Source organism: Lampetra planeri, chromosome 74 (assembly GCF_965212315.1).
Source record: "Lampetra planeri chromosome 74, kcLamPlan1.2.h2, whole genome shotgun sequence".
NCBI lineage: Eukaryota > Metazoa > Chordata > Hyperoartia > Petromyzontiformes > Petromyzontidae > Lampetra > Lampetra planeri.
The window spans coordinates 2,277,766-2,301,160 of record NC_136179.1 but is presented as its reverse complement, the minus strand read 5'-3'; the positions used below and the strand labels follow the sequence as shown (position 1 = coordinate 2,301,160).

The 23,395-nt window shown below is 45.0% G+C and overlaps 1 protein-coding gene and 1 long non-coding RNA gene across 2 annotated transcripts in view; both read right to left on the bottom strand.

Moving 5' to 3' along the window:
• LOC144737813 (uncharacterized) overlaps positions 1-21,462 on the bottom strand; it is an 83,772-nt gene extending 62,310 nt beyond the window's left edge. The window contains exons 1-2 of the mRNA XM_078620687.1: positions 20,786-21,462; positions 17,921-17,935 (exon numbers count right to left, since the gene is read on the bottom strand). Of these exons, the coding sequence (XP_078476813.1) occupies positions 17,921-17,935; positions 20,786-21,462 (692 nt within the window). The remainder of the gene's footprint in view (positions 1-17,920; positions 17,936-20,785) is intronic.
• Positions 3,518-7,559, bottom strand: LOC144737878 (uncharacterized). Its single transcript, XR_013589093.1, has 3 exons — positions 7,231-7,559; positions 4,510-5,897; positions 3,518-4,317 (listed from the first exon to the last, which is right to left on the bottom strand). It is a non-coding gene; the product is annotated as an uncharacterized LOC144737878 (long non-coding RNA).
• Positions 21,463-23,395: the final 1,933 nt, after the last annotated feature.

Below are 23,395 nucleotides of genomic sequence, written 5' to 3'. Positions count from 1 at the left end.
ACAGCACCACGCGCTTTCACCCACTCATAAGACCACCCGAGGCTGCGCTGGGTTATTAATGATTTATTCTCGGCGACTACGTTTTACTGTTGGGTCAGTATTGATCGGCGTGGCAGGCGTACGTTATCGTCCCAGGGTCTGTACCCGATCTATCGGAGGGATATGTTCTAGGCGGCTCTGGATTCTCTAGTCTCTTTCCCAATACCCACGAATAGGTGCCCACGGCGTTCCGCTGATCCCGTGTAATATTACAATGTATAAGGTATAGGTTGGTGTATAGTAATACAGTATGTGGTTTAATGTTGGGTTTGTCTATGGCAGAATATAGTACGGTGTAGACTCGTGTGATGTAAGAGAATAAAGTTTAGATGGAAGCATATTATATACTGATGATACTATGTAGTTTATACTTCAGTTGTTTACGTAGTGGTTTTAGTTACTGCAGCTACATACTATTAACACTTCTTCCCTTTATTAATGCTACTAATCACAAACCTGCATTTCCCATATCCCCTCCCTTTGATGCTGCTAATCCTGCATAATGCACGGGCATAAGTAGTACTAATCACATACCTGCAATTCCCCTATCCCCTCCCCTTTGATGCTGCTAATCCTGCATAATGCACAGGCATAAGTAGTACTAATCACATATCTGCATTTCCCATAAATATGCTAATTTCCTCTTGATATGCAAATTATTTTGTCAAGGCGCCCTTTCCCCCCTTTCCAACCCAGCTTACATGTATGCTCCAAGCACGTGTGCTGTTTCATTCAGACGCTGTCGCCTCGACAGACCTGCTTTTCACCTGAGGACGGCTGCTTGCGTTGTGGCCGAAACGTCGTGAGAATTATTTTATTATGTTTTATTTTTATTATTTTATTACTTCCCTTATACGTGACTTTACCGAAAGAACCAAGATGATGAATCCCTGCAGTCACGAAAGCTTTAAATCGAGTTTATAATGTTAGAGCTTACAGTGCGAGTTTATAACGTGAGAGTTTTTGGCCGTGCCCTGTTCTCGTGGGACCCCACACGGATTTGGAAATAATGGCAATGACCATGAATGAGCTGAGATTTGAGCGACTAATGTTTACTTTGTTTCAACATGAGTGAGTGCAGGATAGTGCCATCTGGGCTTAGCGAATACTACTCATGAATGAACTCATACTCCTTTATGAAAGACATTGTAATCATGCCTTTTCTTGACGAATTGTTATCTTCAAGTGCGTCCTCAAATATACGGCTAAAATACACAGCAGAGGGAAGGCTGCCTTGTTGGGGAGATGTAGTTTGGGTAAGGCCCTGTGACTGGAGTTAAACATTCGCTGCTTGGCCCCGTCGACAGCAGCGGAGACGATCCGATCCACTGCGCTCCATCTCCCCACAAAGTCCACAAAAATCTCCGTTTATTTTAAATGAACGTATGTTTTTCAAATCATATGAAATGCAATTATGTTATAATATATAAAGTGATACACTTTACATACCGTATATAGCTATTCGATTAAATTAGCATGACATTCATCCAACAGTGGACAGTTTTATTCTAATGCGACTACAGTGGGATTTTAATAATTGTAATGAGATTCAAATCTTGCAAATCCTACCCCCGGTTCGCATTCACTTAACATGCATATGGCAACAGTGTGATTCTAGCATTATCACAGTGCGATTATAATTATGCGATTATAATCACGAACCTCCGTTTATTTTGTTCAAAACTAATAATACCGTACCTCTGTTTTTGGTGTTATAAATGATGAAACTAGTTAATAGATTATTGTATTTTTTTTCTTATTTTTGTTATCGTTGATAGTGTTACAGTTCACATGTCATACTTGAGGATTTGGGACCGTAACATGTTAATGGAGAGACAGCCAAGATGCTGCCGGTTAAGGGCAGATTTGTGTGACAATGGGGAACTGTTTGCGCCGAAGTGGAAATGGGAAGTCCTTCGTGTCCAATTCGCGGCGGATATGGTTGTTCTCGAGCAGCGAGTCCAAGACCAAGTGTGGGTACTCGGAAAGCTGCGGGAGGTCGTCAAAGTCCGACAGAGCCATCCCACCTGCCGTGAGGAACTCGTGGAGGCTGTGAAGGGTCTTGAACTTTACAATTTATTTTATTTTCTTTGATGCTGCTAATCCAGCATAATGCACGGGTATAAGTAGTACTAATCACATACCTGCAATTCCCATATCCCCTCCCTGTGATGCTGCTAATCCTGCATAATGCACGGGCATAAGTAGTACTAATCACATACCTGCATTTCCCATAAATATGCTAAATTCTTCTTGATTTGCAATTTTTTTTGTCAAGGCGCCCTTTCCCCCCCTTCCAACCCAGCTTATATATATGCTCCAAGCACGTGTGCTGTTTCATTCAGACGCTGTCGCCTCAACAGACCTGGTTTTCATCTGAGGACGGCTGCTTGCGTTGTGGCCAAAACGTCGTGAGAATTATTTTATTATGTTTTATTTTATTATTTTATTACTTCCCTTCTACGTGACTTTACCCAAAGAACCAAGAAGATTTACCATTTCTTCTTTGTTGGTCAGCTGGCGGTACTGGTACTCGTAATCGCGAGCCAATTCGTCGTAGGATTTATCCCAGAGAGCCTTCGTATCTGCTGGCATGGAATACAGCAGAATCGTAGCGAAGAGTTGACGAAGCTGGTACGGCATCTGAAAGAGCGAGGCTTCTTCCAGACACGAAACCCATTCGCGATCGCTCTCAAGGTAGCCTGCTCGCATGGCTGCTTCCAGCGGTTTGTTTTGTTTTATTTTATTCGTAACGCACCATCCATATGCGCTCCACCATCCACCATGCCCTTGCATCGCAAAGACACAGCTCCGGTGTGCGTCAGCGTGTGTGCCATCCACAGTGACATTGGTCAGCAGTTGCACCGTTCCGATCGCACACAGGTTGGCCCCTGCATCCTCCGTCTGTATGTACACACACAGACAGATGCGTTATGGGGCCAACTATTTTGTTCTCATAAAAAAAATATTTTGTTGATGTTTTTACGTTTACGTATTCCCATTGTGGGTGTTTTACGCATGCATCAGATTTTTGGGTTCCTCACATATGGTATCACTCCATTTCTCAATCGAACAATAACGGGGATCGTTTCAGTTATGACAGCTTGCAGATAGAAACATTGCATGATCGTATACTAATAATGACAGAATTTGTACCCCAGTGGAGGGCATCCCCCACCCGGCGCTTCTTACCGGTACTGTGAGACTTACAAATCCAGACCTCTCCTCCTCCTGAAGCGTTCACAATACCCTGTGGTAGTACCAGAGGTGGGACAAAGTCATTGTTATGCAAGTCACAAGTAAGTCTCAAGTCTTTGCTCTCGAGTCCCGAGTCAAGTCGAGTCAAAGATGAGGCAAGTCCCAAGTCGAGTCAGAAGTCAAAGCCTGCAAGTCTCAAGTCGAATCCAAAGTCCTACCATTTTAGTTTCGAGTCATTTCAAGTCCTCTTACCACAGAAATAAAATTTATACAAATCATGTATGTCTGTAAGATTTGTATTTATTTAAACCTCTTTTTATACAATGACATTAATCAAACACAGTAAAAAACAGAAAATTTAATTTTCACAAAAAATGCTCTTATTTCAACAGCATATTGCACTAGAACAATGCACAGCAGCTTCAGTCCTGTATTGCATTGACCTCATATTGCAAAACAGTTTAACTTTCAAATAGACATGGGTTCTTTTAGCCTAAACTTTTTTTAAACATGTCATCAATAAAATCCTCACTCCTCAAAATTATCACTTCTGAAAAACTGGACCAACCTGATAATATAATTGGAATGCCTCCATAGAGACTGGTGTGTATGAGAGAGAGAGAGCTATGTGGACAGGTGATGAGCAGAGAGTGAGTGTGTGTGCGCATGCGTGCTGTGGACAGGTGGAGGGAGGCCCCTACACTGCATTGCATTTGCAAAAGATCAAATTGGCCAAAAGTCTGTCAGTCATTTGTGCACGATGGGGACGCAGAATGATGCCACCATGGCTGAAAACTCGCTCCACTGGAGCACTAGAAGCAGGCACTGCCAAGACTCGGATGGCTACTTGAAAGAGTGAAGGAAGAGTCTTACTGTTCAGTGCCCAGAACAAAAGGGCATTCTGTCCTTCTGCCATGTCAATGTAGTGACTTAGCTGTACTGCTGGTGGGGTCCCAACATCCCTTTTCTGCCTCTTATGGTATGCAGCAAACAGCCCTTCTCCTTCCATGTCCTCTAGTTCTTCTTCAGCAGGCACCGGCACAGGTTGCTCCGTCTCTGCAGCATCTTTCAGGATCAATTCTAAAAAAACGTGTCACAACAGCAGAAACAAAAGAGCTCTTATTACCATTACTGATGTTGATGATACTGTGCAAGACTGAAAATTGTTATTATTGTTAAAGTCAGATTAATATCACATTAGATCCTAGATCAGATTAAGATCAAATTATTTTACGTTGCATTTAAGTTGCATTGCAAGTCAATAAGATTTACCTTTAACTCGTTGTGCCACCTCTGCCTTGATGTCACGGTTGACCAGCACATGGGGCTCAATCCACAGCAGACAAAAGGCTGGATCCAAGGCAGCTGCTTTCAGGTAGACTGTGTCTGAAAAGGGGGCAGTGATCCCTTCTTGAGACTGGGCCATTTTCACATTAATGAAGATCCCAAGAAATATTTTTTCCAGAGATGCCTGCAGACCTCTGACCAGGCCGCTCAGGAAACGAACTTGAGGCTTCAGCTTCTCAAGATGGTGATTGAGGGACAAGACGGATGGAACAACTGCACTGATTGTAATGACTTTCTCCCCCTGTGTCAAATCAGTTGCTTCTCCGAACGGTTTCAAGATGTCCACCAACTCCTTCAGCAGATTCCACTCTCGTAGTGTGAATGACAGTTCTTTATGCCCGGCCTTCTCAAGAACTGCGCAGAGCTTTTGCTGATCACAATGAAGGACTGCTTTCACCTGCCGCAGTGTAGAATTCCACCTCGTGCTCACTGCAGCAGGGATGCCTCTGTGCTCCCCAAATTCACCATCGAATATGTCTTTAAACGTTGTGCTTGTGTGGAGCAGGGAGCTAAGTTTTGATAACTTGGAGAGAGAAGGACATGCCGCTTTTGTTTCTTTCAAACCGTCTCCCACCACCAGCTGCAATGTGTGTGCAAAACACTGCAGGCGCTGTTTCTTTGCCATAGCAGCATCGACGGTTTGCTGGTCTTCTAGGGTTAAGTCATGCCATAGCTCAGGATCATCAAGATTATCTCCAGCATCATCATCTTCCTCCTGTTTGCTGGGGAAGCAGACCGTAAATGCCTTGCGCATGTTAGCAGCATTGTCACTAATGATATAGTCCAATTTAGCTTTGATGTTGTATTAATCACATATTGCCTCAAATTGGTCACAGATGCGCTCCGCTGTGTGAGAGCCTTTGAAGCGGTTGCAGGCCAAGAGATTTGTCTTTAGCTGTACCCTCTCTGCATCTCTCTCCATCCAGTGCACAGTGACACCAAGGAATCCCCTCATCTTTCGATCAGACCAAATGTCCACAGTGACTGAAACATGGTCAGTGTTGCTCAATTGAGTTTTTAACTTTGAACGTCTCTCCTCAGCAAGGCTCTCTGTTTTTGTGGTCAGCGTTCGGCGATAGACTGGGGTATACTTGCTGTCCAGCACAGCCAGAAAGTGACGAAAGCTCTTATTTTCCACAATAGATAGAGGAAAATTGCAATCAATAATCAAGTCAGACAGTATCGCATTGGAGATGGCCTTCTGCTGTGGGTGGCTCATGCTGTAACGCCCTACACGAGTGTCCAGGAATTGTGAGATTGAAGGCTGTTGTGGTTCATCTACGATGCTTTTGTTCATCTGGTATTCTTCATACCTGTAACAGAAAAGAATATGAAACAGATGTCAGAAAATCCCTTATAGCCACACATGTTGTATTTGAAACTACTCTTTACTCATATCAATGTTGTTGTGTTAATATTCATTGTCTATTGTACACTACGGTATACGATAATACATTTCAGTTTTAGTGTATGCAATATTAAGAATATTTTCACTGCTTCAAAAGTCATAAGAAAGCCCTTTCCCTCAAGAAACTGAAGTCATATGCTTTATAGCAGTGGTTTTCAAAGTGGGGACGGGGACCCCTGGGTGCCGCGAGGGGGTGCTAGGGGGGCCATGGCAAGTTGGCATGAAAAGTATAGCAAAACAAAATAATTGAATGAATTAAATAAGTAAAATAAACCAAATTAAACCAAAAATAAGCTAAACAATATCCCCATTAGTTAAGAACTGCACTATAATAATCTATTGCATCTCTGAACATTACTACTATAATCGGTATTATTTTATTATATACTGTATATATCCCAGTGGTGCGCTGCCTCACAGACCTAGACTACGGTAGCACGCTATGTCCATGCACTGCCTGCTGTTTGGGCATGATATGAAAAGGGAAGGCTAATGGTGGATCTTCTGTGACTGTGTCATCATTTTCCTCTTTACAGTGTATATGTCTTACTATGTTTCCTGTTGTACTTGGATGGGTTTAGGGATGCACCAACTCCATCGAGTTGTGAAAGGAGGTGCACAGAAAAAAGAGTGTGGCACGGCCCATGTCAGGGGGGCCTTGGCTGGAATCTACTGGTATATGGGGGGCCTTGTCATGGTAAAGTTTGGGAACCCCTGCTTTATAGTTCACTCTCTCCTGCACACCAGATTCCATGGTGCCTTGCTGCATCACACAGCAATTGCAGGTCTACTGCTGCCTCATTCATTGTTTAATTGTGATAGTTTATGTCTTCAGCGACAGTTCAGCTTAGTTGTGATTAACCAAAATTACATAAACGACCTCAATGAGGCAGCACACCAGCCACTCTGAAACTGAACGATTGAAAGAGTAAAACTGGAAGGCCTGTTTTTGTCTCATGTGTGTTGGAGAGACTGAGATATACATTTGTGTTTATCCGTCTAGCAGCAAGGTAGAAATGATACTTTAAAACGGACGTTGACATGATGTTGAAGAGGTTTTCCATCTGAGTGTGCTACACTCATGTACCTCATATAATCGGGGTTCAAAAATCCCTATTTTGTAAGCATTAACCAGCAAGGGAGACGTGCGTTTACTGTCTCGTTGATACAGTAAATATGCAGCAGCTAGTAAGTTACGGTACATCCGATAAGGTGCTTAGCATTCGTTCAAAACTTACCTTTCTTTGTGCAACTTCAGGTGTCGAACAAAGTTAGACGTTGTGGCAGCACCGTCTGTAATCTTCGACCCGCATGTTTTGCAAATTGCAACTCGTTTTTTGTCGACTACATCGTAATTTTTATAGCCAAACGAAACTATCTTCGGTATCATTTTGCCAACTGGCGCGTTGTTGCTTGTTGCGCTTCATTGGTTGTCTTGCAATGTGCCTGCTTAGATGCTGTCCAATCAAAACAACGTGGGACTACAGTGATTGGATGTCGTGCAGGCAGCGCGCGTGCTCTCTGCATGCATACAGGTGGTGCACATTTTTTTCACAGATGCAGATAAACTGAGAGTGGCGCGGCCGTGTGAACATTTTTTCCCCCAGTTTTCATGGGAAGTAGCAAGTCTTCTCGAGTCAAAAGGCGCAAGTCCAAGTGAAGTCACGAGTCATTGATGTTAAAGTCCAAGTCGAGTTGCAAGTTTTTGTACATTTTGTCGAGTCGAGTCAGAAGTCATCAAATTCATGACTCGAGTCTGACTCGAGTCCAAGTCACATGACTCGAGTCCACACCTCTGGAAAGTGATCACTTTCCAATGCCCATTTTGATTCCGGGAGTTACCCGGGTGGTGTCACACTGTACTCATTGTTTTAGCATGTCGCAAATTCCGATATGGCTTGTGCAACGGCCAGAGAGTGACAGCGGCGGGGGCCGGGCTGCAACCTTTTTTGACAGTTTATTACATTTCAAAGTGCATGGGATTGGCACTCCAAAACATGATAAATGTACAGTAACGCCAACTGAATCCGTGCCAAACATAATACGCGGACCCATGCTGCATATTATGCAACACATGCCCTTACCAGCACCAGCATGCACAAAATCTCAATTACACAACGGAAGTAGACAGCAAGCCGTGCATGGAAAAGTGATCAACGTCAATACATAATAATGGTAATAAGCCGGATAAACCAAAAAGTACCCATTGTACACCATCAAACAGTCAGCTGGGTTGCCCCATGGGGGTATTGACCCATGGGTGAAACTGTAGGGGTGCGCTACGCAACTGGCCGTGGTCCCGGCAGGTGAAGCTGCCAGCTCAGTCCGCTAAGACTCACTATATAGCGACCCCGGCCTACTCGTAAGGTAAAGTTGTTTGGGGACTCCACTAATCGCAGCACGCAGCACCCATTTTTTACATAAATATACGTAATATTAGCGTGACTACCATTCGCACACTTGCATACACACCACACTCACACAGCGCAGGATGTGCGCCCACAGTGCACTGCACCACTGCGGCGCAGACCTTGGCAGACCTATGCTATCACACAGCGGTTACCTTCTGTGTGCTTCTGCTTGTTTGGAAATGGACGACTGACTGACTAACGCGTGCTGCCGCCACAACGCACGCAGGCCACTTTGAGGCAATTAAATGTAAGGGATAATTAATTAGTCCAATGAGATTGAAGGCAACACCGACAGAATTTCTCGAGCGCTGGTTTGATATGTAGGGCCGTGAACTGTGCTGGGCCACTTTGCACACACTTGTTTCGGCCCAATGAAAGATTAAGCACAGTGGTTTCAAGGGAATGGGCGCAATATTGATGGAGCTGCGTACGAAAGAGTGGTCAGTTTTGTCCACTAGGCCGTCGAACCGAACCCCACCAATAATGAACAGATTTTATTGAAAGTTCTGGAATTGAAAATGTATGTGGCTATCTGATTAGTGGAGGGTTCTTGGTTGCAGCCGCGGACGTTCTTCGTTGGGGAGATATCGCCACCAGAACGCAGTGTTCGGCGGGTGCAACAGCAACACTGTACCTACAGTAGATTTTGCGTTGCGACCATCACTGTGAATATGGTGTTGCGTGAAAGTAGGTGCAATAGTTGACCGAAGAGACGCTGTTGTGCGGCAGGTTTATTTATTCATATTTGTCGAATGAAAGTCAGCTGTGGCTTTTTGCCGGCTGTTTTATTAATTTTTATCGACGAATCAGAGCTAGCTGTTTGGGCGGGTCCGTAAATAAATTAACGTCCAGATACGCACGCAGACGACCAAACCAGCGTAGTTGTTTAAGATTTACATGGAACTCAAATGCACACTTAGTACAACTACCTCACTCACTTAAATATAACTACAGATCAAAAACTCTAATAAAAACCTGAATTTAAAAGTAAATAAACCAATGGGATGGTGTTTATACGCTTGACATGTAATTAATGAAATGCAAGTTAATAATTCCAATTAAACAAAAAATAACTATGAACAAATATGAAGCCTGAGGCCTAGGTATATGCCAGGCCTGATGGCCAGGCATCGCTTCAGTCCTCGCCGCAGTAACGGCGACATCAAAGACAGCACAAAGCGAGGGGGCAAATGTTTAATGTCGAACCAAGGACTCTGCTGTTTCCGGTGACGCACACCACCCGCACTGCACCACGTGGTGAGCCCGCCAAGCGCGTGGGGGCGGAGCCTCGCTGTAGTGACGTCACGTCTGTTACGTCATAGCCACGCCTCCACCCGCAGTCGAGAGGAATGCGCACGAGTGAGCAGCAGCAGAAGAAGCCTTTGCAGAGCGAATCGTCAACGAGGTGAGCGTCCCTGTTGACGATGTGTGTTGTTTATTTTTATTGCACGTTTTGACTACAAACTAAAGCTTCATTATTTTTGTATATGTTGGTATTTGGATTTTTTGCTACCAAATTAGGACTATTAGTTAGGTTACTTGGCATGCTCTGATATGTTGCTGTTACTGTCATTGTTTAGACCCAAAGCAAGTCAACATTTAAAACGTTCATAACTAACCTGTTTTAATCTCATAAAATATGATTAACATGTCTATAATGATCGTGTTCTGATTGCCTGCATAATTGTGCCCTGCATTACATGTATTGAATGTTATCCAACACGGGGGAGGAGTCTGCCTTTTAGTTCAGACCCAAGCTGCTGCCATAGACGTCTCCTATCTGTGATGTCACAGCCACATGGGCGGTATCTCTGACATCAAGTGACCTACGACGTCATTCTCGGGTCATAACAAATGATTTAAGTATGGTCATTTGACCCCAATGACCTACAAGACATAGGGGGGCCTTTATCAAGCAGTCGATTAATAACAAATGGGCTGTGCATCAACATGCTTGTCTGGATTAGAGGTTAAACATCACGGTTATGTCTGGCGATTATGTTTAATGCAATAGGCAGTTGGATTAAACATGTTCGCGTGGGTGTATGAGTGAGTGATCTGACGCACATGTGAGTGTGCAAACAAGCGAGTGAGTGATTAGATTGGTACAGCGAGTGGTCAAATTTGTAATAATTGAGAGGATGAGTGATTCAAAAGGCTGATAAATCTTAGCGTTTTTACAACCTCCCCAGGCCCTCCAACATCAAACAGAAACTACTACTTCCTAACAACATGGACAGACAACGCAAGTGGGCTGAAATCTTGGAGGACTATGATGGTAAGTCCCAGTTACCTGCATCACGTGGCTTTTATGCAGAGGAGGCAGCTCCCTGATTAATTTATTTTAGTGGACGTGGCTTGGTGGTGATGGTAAGAGGTAAACGGTCAAGGGTGGCAGACAGCATGGATTTAGAGCTGCGTTTCAGCCATATTGGTTTAAACGGGGGTCTCAACTTTATGAAATTAATTATCTCAACATGCTTACAAAAACATGACTTTTTTTTTGCGAAATGCGAAACGAATTCTGTCTAGAACTAGCTTACCTCTTATCTCAGAGAAAATCAGACTTACGCGCACCGAACTAGATCAGTTAGACAAGACACTCTACAAATCACACTTATCTTTGAGTGCAACAATGTCCACATCGGATTGGGAACATGTGGAAAAAATGACTGCCTCTTCAGCTGCCGCTATGTTTTATTTTTATTATTTTATTACTTCCCTTCTACGTGACTTTACTGAAAGAACCAAGAAGATGAATCCCTGCAGTCACGAAAGCTTTAAATCGAAAAATATGACTTGTAATGTTTTACTGCCATGTGACTAATGTTTCTCAGCAGCAGGTCATGTTATGTGTTAAGAGGTAATTACAAGAATCTCAGAATTAGCTGTGTGAATATCCACGTGCTTCGTTCTCTAAGACATTACTCGTCTTTTGAATTAATTTTGTTTTCCGTAGCCCGGGAGTCATGGCGCCAGTCGACCACGTGGGGGGACATTATGGATGAAGTGGACCCTTTCCCAGGCCAAAGCTATGAAAATCGTTCCCCAAAGGTGTGTATGGGGTCTACCTTTCTCATCACACCACACCACCACCAACTCAATACAATATACTCTTAGGTTTTTTCGGTAAAGTCACGTATGTGACTCTTTCTTAGGTTTTTTCGGTAAAGTCACATATGTGAGTATGAATCCTTGCAGTGACGAAAGCTTCAAATCGAGAATCAATACAATATCATAGAGCCTCATAAAGCATCAATACCATCACAAGGCACCGTCTCTCCAGAACATTCCACAATTTCACCTCTCCATATCACAACACCATCTTCCAACACCATCACTCCATCCCTCCATCATTACGTCATGCCATGAGTTAATGTGCATGTTTGCATCCGTACATAGATGTGCAAGTATGCATTTTTGTTTGTCTATGTGCCCGTCTATGTTTGTGTGCCTGCGAGAATATATTTTGTCCTGAGTGAACATGTCTTAATAGTCATGTGCTTATCTTCGCGTGAACAGAGGAGCATTGGGGAGGTGAAGAACTTCAGCGGAGTGAAGCGTCTCCAGGAGGACAAGCGACTTGCGAAGGAGAAATGCACAATGGAAGAGAAGCGCCCCAATGAGGTGAAGCGCCTCGCCAAGTTGAAGCACCAAACGGAGCAGAAGTGCCTTCGAAACAATATCCTCAACGACGTGAAACGCGTCAGGGAAAAGCGCCTCCTTGAAGAAACGCGCTTCATGGAGGAGAAGCGCCTTCGCGAGGTGAAGCGTCTCAAGGAGAAGCATCTGGAGGAAGAGAAGCGCCTCATAGATGTGAAGCGGGTCAAGGAAGAGAAGCGCCTCATGGAGGAGAAGCGGGTGGAAGAAGAGAAGCGCCTTGTCGAGGAGCAGCGCCTCATTGAGGTGCAGCGGGTCGAGGAAGAGAAGCGCCTCATGGAGGAGAATCGCCTTTTGAGGTGAAGCGTCTCATAGAGCTGAAGCGTCTCGAGAAAAAGAAGAAGCGTCTTGAGGAGAGGCGCTTTCGCAAGGTGAAGCTCCTCGAGGAGAAACGTCTCATGCAGGAGAAGCGCCTCGTTGAGGTGAAGCGTCAAGAGGAGGAGGAGGAGCACTTGATGGAGGAGAAGCGTCTTGTGGAGCAAAAGCGCCTCGAGGAGGAGCAGCGCCTCGCCAAGATCGAGCGACAATGGCTCCAGACCGCTACCTCCAGCAGTACCACCACCACTGACACCACCTCCGCCACCACCACCACTACGTCCTCCAATCCTGTGTGGGGCCCAATAGCTCCGAGCTTTGGAGAAGAGGGCTTCCAAGAAGATAAAGCAAACTCCGGAGTCGCTGAACCACGGTAAACCACTCTGCGTGTGCGCCCTGTGTGTTTATTTTTGTTATTTATTGCCATGCTTCTCACGCAGCATCAGCCTTACTCGGTCTCAAAACTTTTTTTCAGGAGGATTCTGCCAAGTTTGCTCGCATTTTGCAAGAAAGTTGCTACTGTTTGCGATCCAAATTGAACGATTTGCATTGCTTGTGTGGGTTCAGTAACAGGGAGAAAGCTGCAGAACCTTCCCAGAACAGGGGGCTGCATAATCCACACGGAGAATGTGGCCAAACGTGGAAATCAAACCCAGGTCAATGTTGCTGTGACGCACAGGTGCTCAAGCCCTGTCACGCTCTCAAAATTCACTGACACTGCAAACCCCACGTGTACATTCCGCTATACTGTGGACAGATTTATTTTTCATAACTGGTTTCTGGGTTAGACCACATAACGAAGTGGGCATATCTTCACCATGTAACCTTCCATCCACCGTGAGATTTTCGCTCTCTATCGACTGTTTCCAGGCCAGCTGCCAAGTCGCCTCGTAATGCACAGCGACAGCTACCACTGAGAGGGGTGTCCAATTTAAAACGCGATGAGATGAGAGATGCGAGAAGCTCATCGCATGCAATGCACTCTGAGATGCCTTCGACGTCAAGGGAGGTGGCTCTCTCGACCACGAATTACTGTCGGACACTTTTTCGAAATCGTGGATGTGTTGAAGCGACCAAATTGTCGTGCACTCATTCTTCACCGCTTACAGTTCAGATCTTGCTTCCCGCCTTGGCTATTATTGCTGCTGCATTAACCACACAGATCCACACCCATTCCGTCAAAGTGGACGTGCAGGATCTCTATCGATGCCATTTGAAATGCTTAGGACATTATGTGCAAGAGGTCAATTAGAATATACATATAGAAAGTTTCAATCTAGATTTGAAGTTTTCGTGACTACAGGGATCCATACTCTTTGTTATATCGGTAAATTCACGTAGGTATGAAATCAAATAAATTAAATCACGACGTTTCGATGGCCATGTTGTTATTGCAAGAACGTTTCTTGCTGTGGGTTTCTCACCTCATGATGATTGCTTGTGTTGCAATCGAAACGTTGTGATTTAATTTATTTTATACCTACGTGACTTTACCGAAAGAACCAAAAAAATGTCACTTCAAATTATTCAGCTAAATTTGCACAGCAACGCCACCCACTACTGTGAAACTACAGCAGTCTGTGTGAGACACAGCTGCACCTATCTCAAGGATAGCCTGGCGCCATGAGAATGACAGCACCAATACTAAGCACACTCACTGGCCATGTCGTTATTGCTGTTTCTATTCAGCTCGAATTAATCCGCCACACATTCCACCCACGGACGATGGGAAGATGGCGATGTCTGCCGTAGCAGGAAGGTGGAACGGTGTCGTGTTTGACAGACAACCATCACAGTTTTACCATGTCTAGTGGTGGTCTCCCTGTTACAGGTTGAGTCACAAACCGCACCTCTCCATAACAACGGCTCAGCCTTTGTTATGCAGTCTATTCTTAGTCTTAAGCCTCACCTTACCATATTAATAAAAGTATGCGGCCCTTGCCCCACCACCTTCTCCAACCATTATATAAACGGAGTGGTAGCTTCTGCAATCTCTCATTTACTTGATACAGCTGTCGTGGCTGTGACGGTACCACCTGAAGACGGAAGCTTGTGTTGCCTCCGAAACGTCGTGATTTTTATTTTTTATTTTATTTTACTTTTTAATGTTTTTTACCTACGTGACTTCACCGAAAAAAACCTAAGAATATGAATCATTGCAGTCACGAAAGCTTCAAATCTAGAACGGTTTCGTGTTGTCTCTTCACAGATCTGAGCCAGCTCAGCCCTCCTCCTCACTCGTCCAGGCCTTTGAAGTGAAGACAGAGGTTATGGAGAAGGAGACGAAGGAAGATGTGAAGGAGATGATGGAGGATGAGGTAGAGACAGAGGAGGAGGAGAACTCGGAGGAAGAGAAGGCAAAGGAGGACGAGATTGTGATGGTGACATTGGAGGAGAACACGGAGGGAGAGGAGAAAGACAATACGGAGATGGAGGACAAGGAGACAACAAAGGATGAACAGATGTTCGTGGTGGAGGACATGGAGACGACGGACAAAGGGGAAACAATGGTGGTGGAGGAGGAAGAGAAGACGGTGGTGGAGGGTGAAGAAGAGAGGATGGAGGAGGATGAGACGGAGGAGAAAACGGAAGAGGTGCAGGTGGAGATGCACGAAAAGAAGAGGAAGCGAGGGGGCCTCGCTCGCGTGGCGAGAGCGATCGCCTCACTCCTCCGCCGCGTGCTGCTTTGTGGTGACAGGTCCACCGCCCAGTAGGGGTGGTGGCGGTGGTCGTGCATCGGTGCCAACCGTGACCGCTATCACCACACTACCCGCCCACCCCGTGAAACTCGCTACACACACCACACGGTTCCCCAGAGAGACGGTGCCACTGGGACCACAGCTGGGGAATGAAGCTGAGCAGCAGATGCCAGGACTACAGCGGAGAATGACTGCTGCCAGGAGACCTCACATCACACACACACGGGACTATGCCTTTAACATAGCCGGCTCCACACTGGGCCCCTTCCATGCTGGTTTTCATCCAGGCAGTCCTCATGGGATGACCTTGCCATGGTTTCCAGGACATGGTCGTATTAGCATTTTATTGTGCTTGAATGTATGTTATGTGCAAATGCACATCATTAGTCGTAAATGCGAGGGAGGGGTTAAGAGGTGCACGTTTAATCCAGTGTTAACATTTATTTTAGCATCATATTTAAGGACACTGTTGTTGATAAGAATTCGTCTGGACGTGGCACGTGCCTTGTTCTACTCGATCAACCAAATTTAGTACAATGTTGGTCATACAGGAGTGTGATTTCATTCATGAGTAGTATTCACAGAGCCCCTATGACACTAACCTACCTAAAGTTATGGTTAAACAAAGTAATCTTGAGTGACTTAATTCTCAGCTCAGACATGATCATCGCAATTATTTCCAAAGACGTGTGGGGTCCTGCGAGAGCAGGTCCCGACTACAAACAGCTGGGAAGCAGAATCGGAAGTAGCTGCGTCGCCCTCGAAATGTGATGTTGCTGCTGTTGTTGTCGCTGCTGTTGTTGCTGTTGTAGTTCCTTCTATTGCTGTGATAAACGCAGGGAGGTGGTGTTCCGTGATGGGATGACGCCTTTGATTAAAGCCTCTGATCAAACTCACCCGATTGACGCCCTTGATCGTCGTATTTGATCAACTCTGATATTGTATACTCTCACATGTTAAGCTCTAACATAGTGAAACGTAATATTATAACCTATGAACTACAACCTATCCATTGTAACGCTGTAAAAGAATATTACCTATTGGGTTTCACTCCCTCGTCGAGAAGGCCGCTCTCTTCCTTTTCTAAAGTTACATGCTAATTTCTCTGCATTCACTTTAAATCGAGGACAAAGTTTTTCCATTAATTCAAAATAAGCACACAATCTACATATAACGTACATTCTAGCTCAGTGTAATTCTAATACCACCATAGTGTTATTCTAATCATTTTAATCCGATCCTAATCCTGCACCCCCCCCCCATATACGACCTCCTGTTCGCATATCCAAAGGCCATATTACATACATACAAGCACAGTTCGCTTGCACGTACATTACACATACATGCGCAAAGTGTGATTCTAATACGATCACATTGTGATTCTAATAATTGTAATGATATTCAAACATTGTTTTGAAGCTTTCACGACTGCAGGAATTAATACTCTTTGGTTCTTTCGATAAAGTCACGTAGGTAGAATTAAAGCAAAATTAATCACGACGTTTCGGAGGCAACACAAGCGCCCGAAACGATGTCTGCAGAAGACATCGCGGATATCGCTTATGGTGTTATAAATGACGTATTAAAAAAACTATTTTATAGTCGTCTAATGTTGAGTGTAATCTTTAGAGTGTTACAGTTTACATGTTTCAGAGTACAAGTGATCTCCGGTAAATGAAATCACACTCCTGTATGACCGACATTGTACTAATTTTGGTTGATCGAGTAGAACAAGGCACGTGCCATGTCCAGACGTATTCTTAACAACAGTGTCCTTAAATATGATGCTAAAATAAATGTTAACACTAGATTAAACGTGCACCTCTTAACCCCTCCCTCGCATTTACGACTAACGATTTGCATTTGCACATAACATACATTCAAGCACAGTAATTTGCTAATACGACCATATAGTTATTCTAAAATTTGAATGTGATTCTTGCCCTGTACCCCCCACCCCCGGTTCGTTTGAACAGATAATTTACATACATATGTGTAGAATGCGATTGTAATACTTCTAATGAGATTTAAATACCGTACCTCCGTTTATGGAGCTATAAATTATAAAACCAGTTGATATTTTTTCCCGGTATACTTCGGTATTCTGGACCTGAACGTTGCGAAATGATTCATAACGAGGACCTTTCCCCACCAGAGCGCAATCCACTAATGAAAAGAACTCGGGGCGGCGGGAACACGTGCTTCCATGGGCAGTGGTGGACAGGGCATGGTGTATTGCCTACAGGTGCCATCGGGAAAATCCCCCAAGTTGCTCCGTACATGGCGGGGTCAGGTACAGGTCATGGAGGTGGCTGATGTAAAGACAGTGCATCAACTAAGGGACAAGTGGTGACAACAAGATAGAGAGAGTTCGAGAAGGGAATGCGAGACCAAGTGTGGGCGGAGGTTCACGCCGAGAATAAGAGAGGAGGAGGAACGAGGTTTGGGGCTGTGTTGGCTGGTTGCTGTCTCGTCGTCGTTGCCATATCGTGACGCCTGGGGTCTGAAACCGCGTTAAAGGCTACCGAAATAACCAAAGAGTAATTCCTGCAGTCACGAAAGCTCCAAATTAAGATTAAATAAAAGAACCCTCTGCAGTCTGAGTCCGGAGTCATTACAATTGTAACGATTCATTATTTCACGGGCTAATATTGGGTTTGTGCGATTATTTTACATATTCATACTGAATATTGCTATTTGATGCCATTGAGATGGAACATTCATCCAGCAGTGGACAGCTTGATCCTAATACCACCAAAGTGTTAATAAAAATGTTAATCCCAACCTGATCATGCACCTTCATGTTTCACATATTCCACCATTGGTTCGCACGTCCATATTACATATGTAATAAACGACTGGACCACGATGTCTGGCTCAGTGTCCTTTATTATTCGGTTCGTGCTGTACACCCACACGGCTGTCTTTACTCTGTAGCTTCTCCACGGTGCTGACTCCAATGTCGGCCCGATCCACAACAGCAGCTCCGCTGCTGTTTCTCTCACACAGCCCCCCCCTTGGCTGTACTCGCTGCTGCTCTTCTCCCTCCGCAGCTCTAACAGCTTCTTGCTCTCTCTCTCTCTCTCCGCAGCTCCTCCTGGCAGCCACACCGCTGCCTCTAACAAGCAGCCCCCTCTCTCTCTCTCTCCGCAGCTCCTCCTGGCAGCCACACCGCTGCCTCTCACACGCAGCCCTCCTGGCTGTCTCCTCCCCAGCTGCACACCACTCCGCAGCTTCCTCTTATCTTCGGGGTTGGCTCCCGATGGCCGTCGGCGCCCCCCCCTCTCACACACTTGCCCGCGTGGCCTCACTCTTTTCAGCTCACACCCCGACTGCCTTCCCCTTCCGGTTTACCCGCTTAAGGCCCCGAACCTTCCCCCCACGTCACATGACTCCACCCCCCGTGACGTCACATCCGGAAGGTCGCTTACGCCCGCATTACACATACATACATTTTACATGCATACATATTACATACAGACATATTACATTCATGCATATTACATACAGACATGTTACATACTGACGAGCAAAGTGTGATTCTTAGAGGATCACAGTGTGAGGCTAGAATTCGAATTCGAATATCACACTTCAATGTTCGGTGTTCTAATCTTTAACAAAATTTATGATGTTATTTTATAGCGTTATAATATATCGCTCATAGCTAATATTGTTAGAGTTCACAACATTTTAGTTTACTATACTAGTTTGTAGTGTTATTTTAAAGCGTTACAATGTATAGCTCATAGTTTAAAGGTTATATTGTTAGAGTTTATAATGTTAGAGTATGCAATGTGAGTTTACAATTTGAGAGTTTGTTGAAGTGCCCTGTTCTCCTGGGACCCGACACGGATTTGGAAATAATTGCTATAATCATGTTTGAGCTGGGATGAGCGTTTACTTTGTTTAATCATAACTGGATGTAGGTTAGTGCAATCGGGGCTTAGTGAATACTACTCATGAATGAAGCCAAACTAATTTCGGATATAAATTGAAATCATGTTGGTAGAACAAGTAGCCTGCCTTTTCTAGACGAATTGTTATCTTCAAGTGCGTCCGTAAATATACTGCTAAAATACACAGCATAGGGAAGGCTGCCTTGTTCGGGAGACGTAGTTTGGCTAACGCGCTGTGGCCGGGTGATGACACGGATTCTGAAACAATGGAGTTAAACACTCGCTGCTTGGCCCCGTCGACAGCAGCGAAGGCTGTCATATACCGCCCCATTTACGAGTTCGCTGTATAATGTGTATCGTTGAAGGTGCTAGGTGTTGTCTTCTTCTAACAGCTACTAACGTCTATGTATTGACTGTTTTTTGGATTTGTCCATTGATGTTGAATTTTGTCACTTGAGTGTTGCAGTTTGTTTAAGAATTCGTCACGTGAGAGTGGTGTTTTGCATGTGGGAATTTCTCTGTCACAATTTGTGATTGTTTTAATAATTGTCACCATTAATAATCTGATGAGTTTATAATGAGTTTAGCGTGTATTTATATAAATGTATTCCGTCTTTTGTTATTCGATGACATCTAGCAGAGAAAATCGTGATTGTAATATGACCATGTTGTAATTGTAATACATTTTATCAGATCCTTACACGTACACTATACATACATATTAGCGATTCGTATACGACCACACTGTGATTCGAATGCTTCTAATAGTATTATAATACCTTACCTCCGTTTATATGGTTGTAAATTAAAACACTAGTTTATAATCGTTTAGTGTTATCGTTCATAGTATTACAGTGTACATGTTATGAGTACAGTTTATCTCCGACATACTTCGGGATTAGGGACTGGTACGTTGATGAACGATTAACTACGGGGACCTTTCACCTCAAGGAACACGTGTTAATCGTGTAGACAGACAAGATGCTGCCGGTTAAGGGGACACTTGTGTGACGGAGATCCTACACCTGAAATTCTCTTAACATGTTTTTGCTAGGAACATTATAAAATAAAGACCGGACAAACATTTGTTAAAAATACGTTTTTATTCATCTGCAATCATTTTTACGTCAAAACTCGAAGGGAATATTTATTACGTGCTATGTTCACACATTTCCAGTACCATGCAAACCATTTCTGTTCCAGGAATACCAAAGCGTTAAAGTATCATTCCCCATGATTTCCTTATTAGTTCACCACATTTGTTCACTGTGCGTCTATCTTGAAGTCAAGGCCATATATTCAACGAACGCGTCATCAATGTACATCCTGAAATCAGCTATCTAAAGTCGATTAATACCAATCAAAAAAAGCTATATACTTGAAAAAAACTGTTTAAAATGTTGAGTAAAGATGTACCTACAGACGCATTCCAACTTTAGCTCAACAGGAACACTTAACGACTACAATTGAACCCTCTCACAACCAGTGCTCATCACACCCCTTCGGCAAGTAATCCGATAACATTACAAACCACCACTATGCACGTAATTAAACTAAAATGGTAAAAATTACACACAAAAGTACTCGATACGGATTAAAAGGTATAGCCACATGACATAATATTTTTTCAGTCACCCCGAGCTCTCTGGTTGACTCTCGAGCCACTCCATTACATCCAGCCATCTCTCGGGATCCAACTGCATGGGATCGAAGGTGGAAACTTCTTCAAGGCTCATTGCAGCACCTTGAATTTCAGCTTTTGATTTCAGTTTCCTATCGTTGTGGACCTTCTGATGCCTTTTAAGAGTTGACGACTGTGAAAATGCCTTCCCACACACAGGGCACAAGAATGGCTTCTCGCCCGTGTGTGTTTTCTTATGATTTTGAAGAGTTGTTGAGCGTGCAAATGTCTTCCCACACACAGAGCACAGGAATGGCTTCTCGCCCGTATGTGTTCTTTGATGGTATTGAAGAGTTGACGATTGTGCAAATGCCTTCCCACACACAGGGCATAGGAATGGCTTCTCGCCCGTGTGTGTTCTCTGATGTTCTTGAAGAGTTACCGAGTGTGCAAATGCCTTCCCACACACAGGGCACAGGAATGGCTTCTCGCCCGTGTGTGTTTTCTGATGGTGTTGAAGAGTTGACGAGTGTGCAAATGCCTTCCCACACACAGGGCACAGGAATGGCTTCTCGCCCGTGTGTGTTCTCTGATGGTCTTGAAGAGTTGACGCGTGTGCAAATGCCTCCCCACACAGAGAGCACTGGAATGACTTCTCGCCCGTGTGTGTTCTCTCATGAGTTTGAAGAGTTGACAATTGTGCAAATGCCTTCCCACACACAGAGCACAGGAATGGCTTCTCGCCCGTGTGTGTTCTCTGGTGTCTCTGAAGATGTGATGGCCGTGAAAAGGACTTCCCACACACAGAGCAATTGAATGGCTTCTTGCCTCCGTGTGCGTAGGGCTGTGGAGAGCGTCTCTGCTCCATGTGAGCGTAGTAACAGCAGCGGTGTTATCGAGTCAAATGTACGCTATCGGCCGCAATGATGTTTAGCGTTTTAGAGTTTTGGATTTCGTTAACTGCTAAAACAAGAACGACACTCGCGTCTAACCGAGACGCAAAAAAATACCGCTAATTTGACGACGAACACGTTTAAGAGTTTATCCGCGAAAATAGACACTTACTTGGAGATTCACGGTATATCGATGTCTGGAACCCGTCTGAAGATGTCGCCACGAACTCTCCCGACACAAAGTCGCCTAACTGTCGACACAGCAATTGTGCTCGCCAGGCTGCGTTGTCTCGCGGTTGTAGGGCGATCAGCAGAGCGACGAGTCGAGCGTCCAACCTCATCAAGTTCCCTCTCGAAATGGCATTGAGCTCTGCTTCTGAGCCGCCTTATAACTCCCCCCCTAGGATCCAATCCTTTGTCTTTCAGGATATTTGCATTCGATTGTTAATTTTGGAAGGCACAATCCGCATGTCTATTGACATACCGAAGGGTAATGTGCCCTTTGTGCTTCATGCATGATTATGTAAGTGTAATTTCAGTTGATGAATATATTTTACGTGCCTACTCAACACTTTGGGTAGTTGCTAGATTTGTGGGTAAGACACGAGGTTGCCATTTATTAATTTGAAAAAATCAGTTTGGCATTTATCAATTATAAATAATTCTGACATACATACATCGTGAGTGTGAAAAAGGATAATTGACAGTATTTGAATATTATACAGGTAGGAACAACAGGTTCCACACTGCCCACCAGGGATTATTTGTCTGTCTGTCGTGCATATTTGTCTGTCGTGCACTCTGCACAGTTCAGTGACTGTGACTGTCTTGGCATATTGCAGTTTGCTTGACTGCAAAAGTTTTCTGGAGCGATCGCCAACGTTCAGTGCAACCATCGGCGGTGTGGAGATAGTGGGGATGTTCGCAACCATCGGCGATGTCTGGCCACAGTACAGCGGCGGGCGCCTAATAAAGGACGAGACGCCCGAAGAGCGTGCTGCCCGACTGGAGCGTGCGCGCGTCGCGAAGGCCGAGAAGCGACGCTGACCCGCCCGGCGTCACTCCACGTTGTCCGCCCCCTGTCTCGGTCGAACACGTCGTCTTCGTTCCGGGGTACAGAAGGCTGTTCCCGAACGACTTCCGCTGCTTACAACCTGGCCAGTGGTTGAACGACACCATCATCAACCTGTTCAGGCAGTTCTACTGCCTGCCGCGAGCAGCATACGTCCACCTGTTCAACACGTTCCTGTACACAAAGTTCTTGGCGGGTCTTCTCGACGACTTGAATTGTGTCTTCAATGGCGTGTCTTCCAGGCCGGTGTGGATCATACCGATCCACGAGCAGTCGCACTGGCAGATCTTGGTCGTCAACGCCACGTGCCCACCAAGGTCGACTGCCATGCTGATAGACTCAATGGCTGCGTGGGGGCAGTCGCGCAATGCCAAGAGCATCGCGGCCTTCGCCAGCATGGTGGTGGCCCGGGTCGTGCGTGCTGAATCGGTGAGCACGCCGGTGGCGATCACCACCGTGGCAATCACCACGGTGCTTGTGCCGCAGCAACCGAACGGCTACGACTGCGGCGTCTACGCCCTGCTCAACATCATGCACCTGGTGCGCCATTACGACAGCATCGTGGCCGTTCAAGGACGAGGTCAGGTGGATTGGCGCGCGTGGTAAACGCAGGAGGCGGTGTCACAGCACAGGCGCGACCTGCTGCAGCAGCAGCATGAACTTAAAGACCTACAGCAATAAATCAAGAATCATCATCAGATGCAATAGTAACAGCTACAACCTCCAACACGACTACGGTATCCAACACGGATCGCACGAATGCGCTGTCCAACAAGTTCCTACCTGCCCACTCCGAAGGAACATGTTTATTTAGCCTTTAACGCGGTTTCAGACCC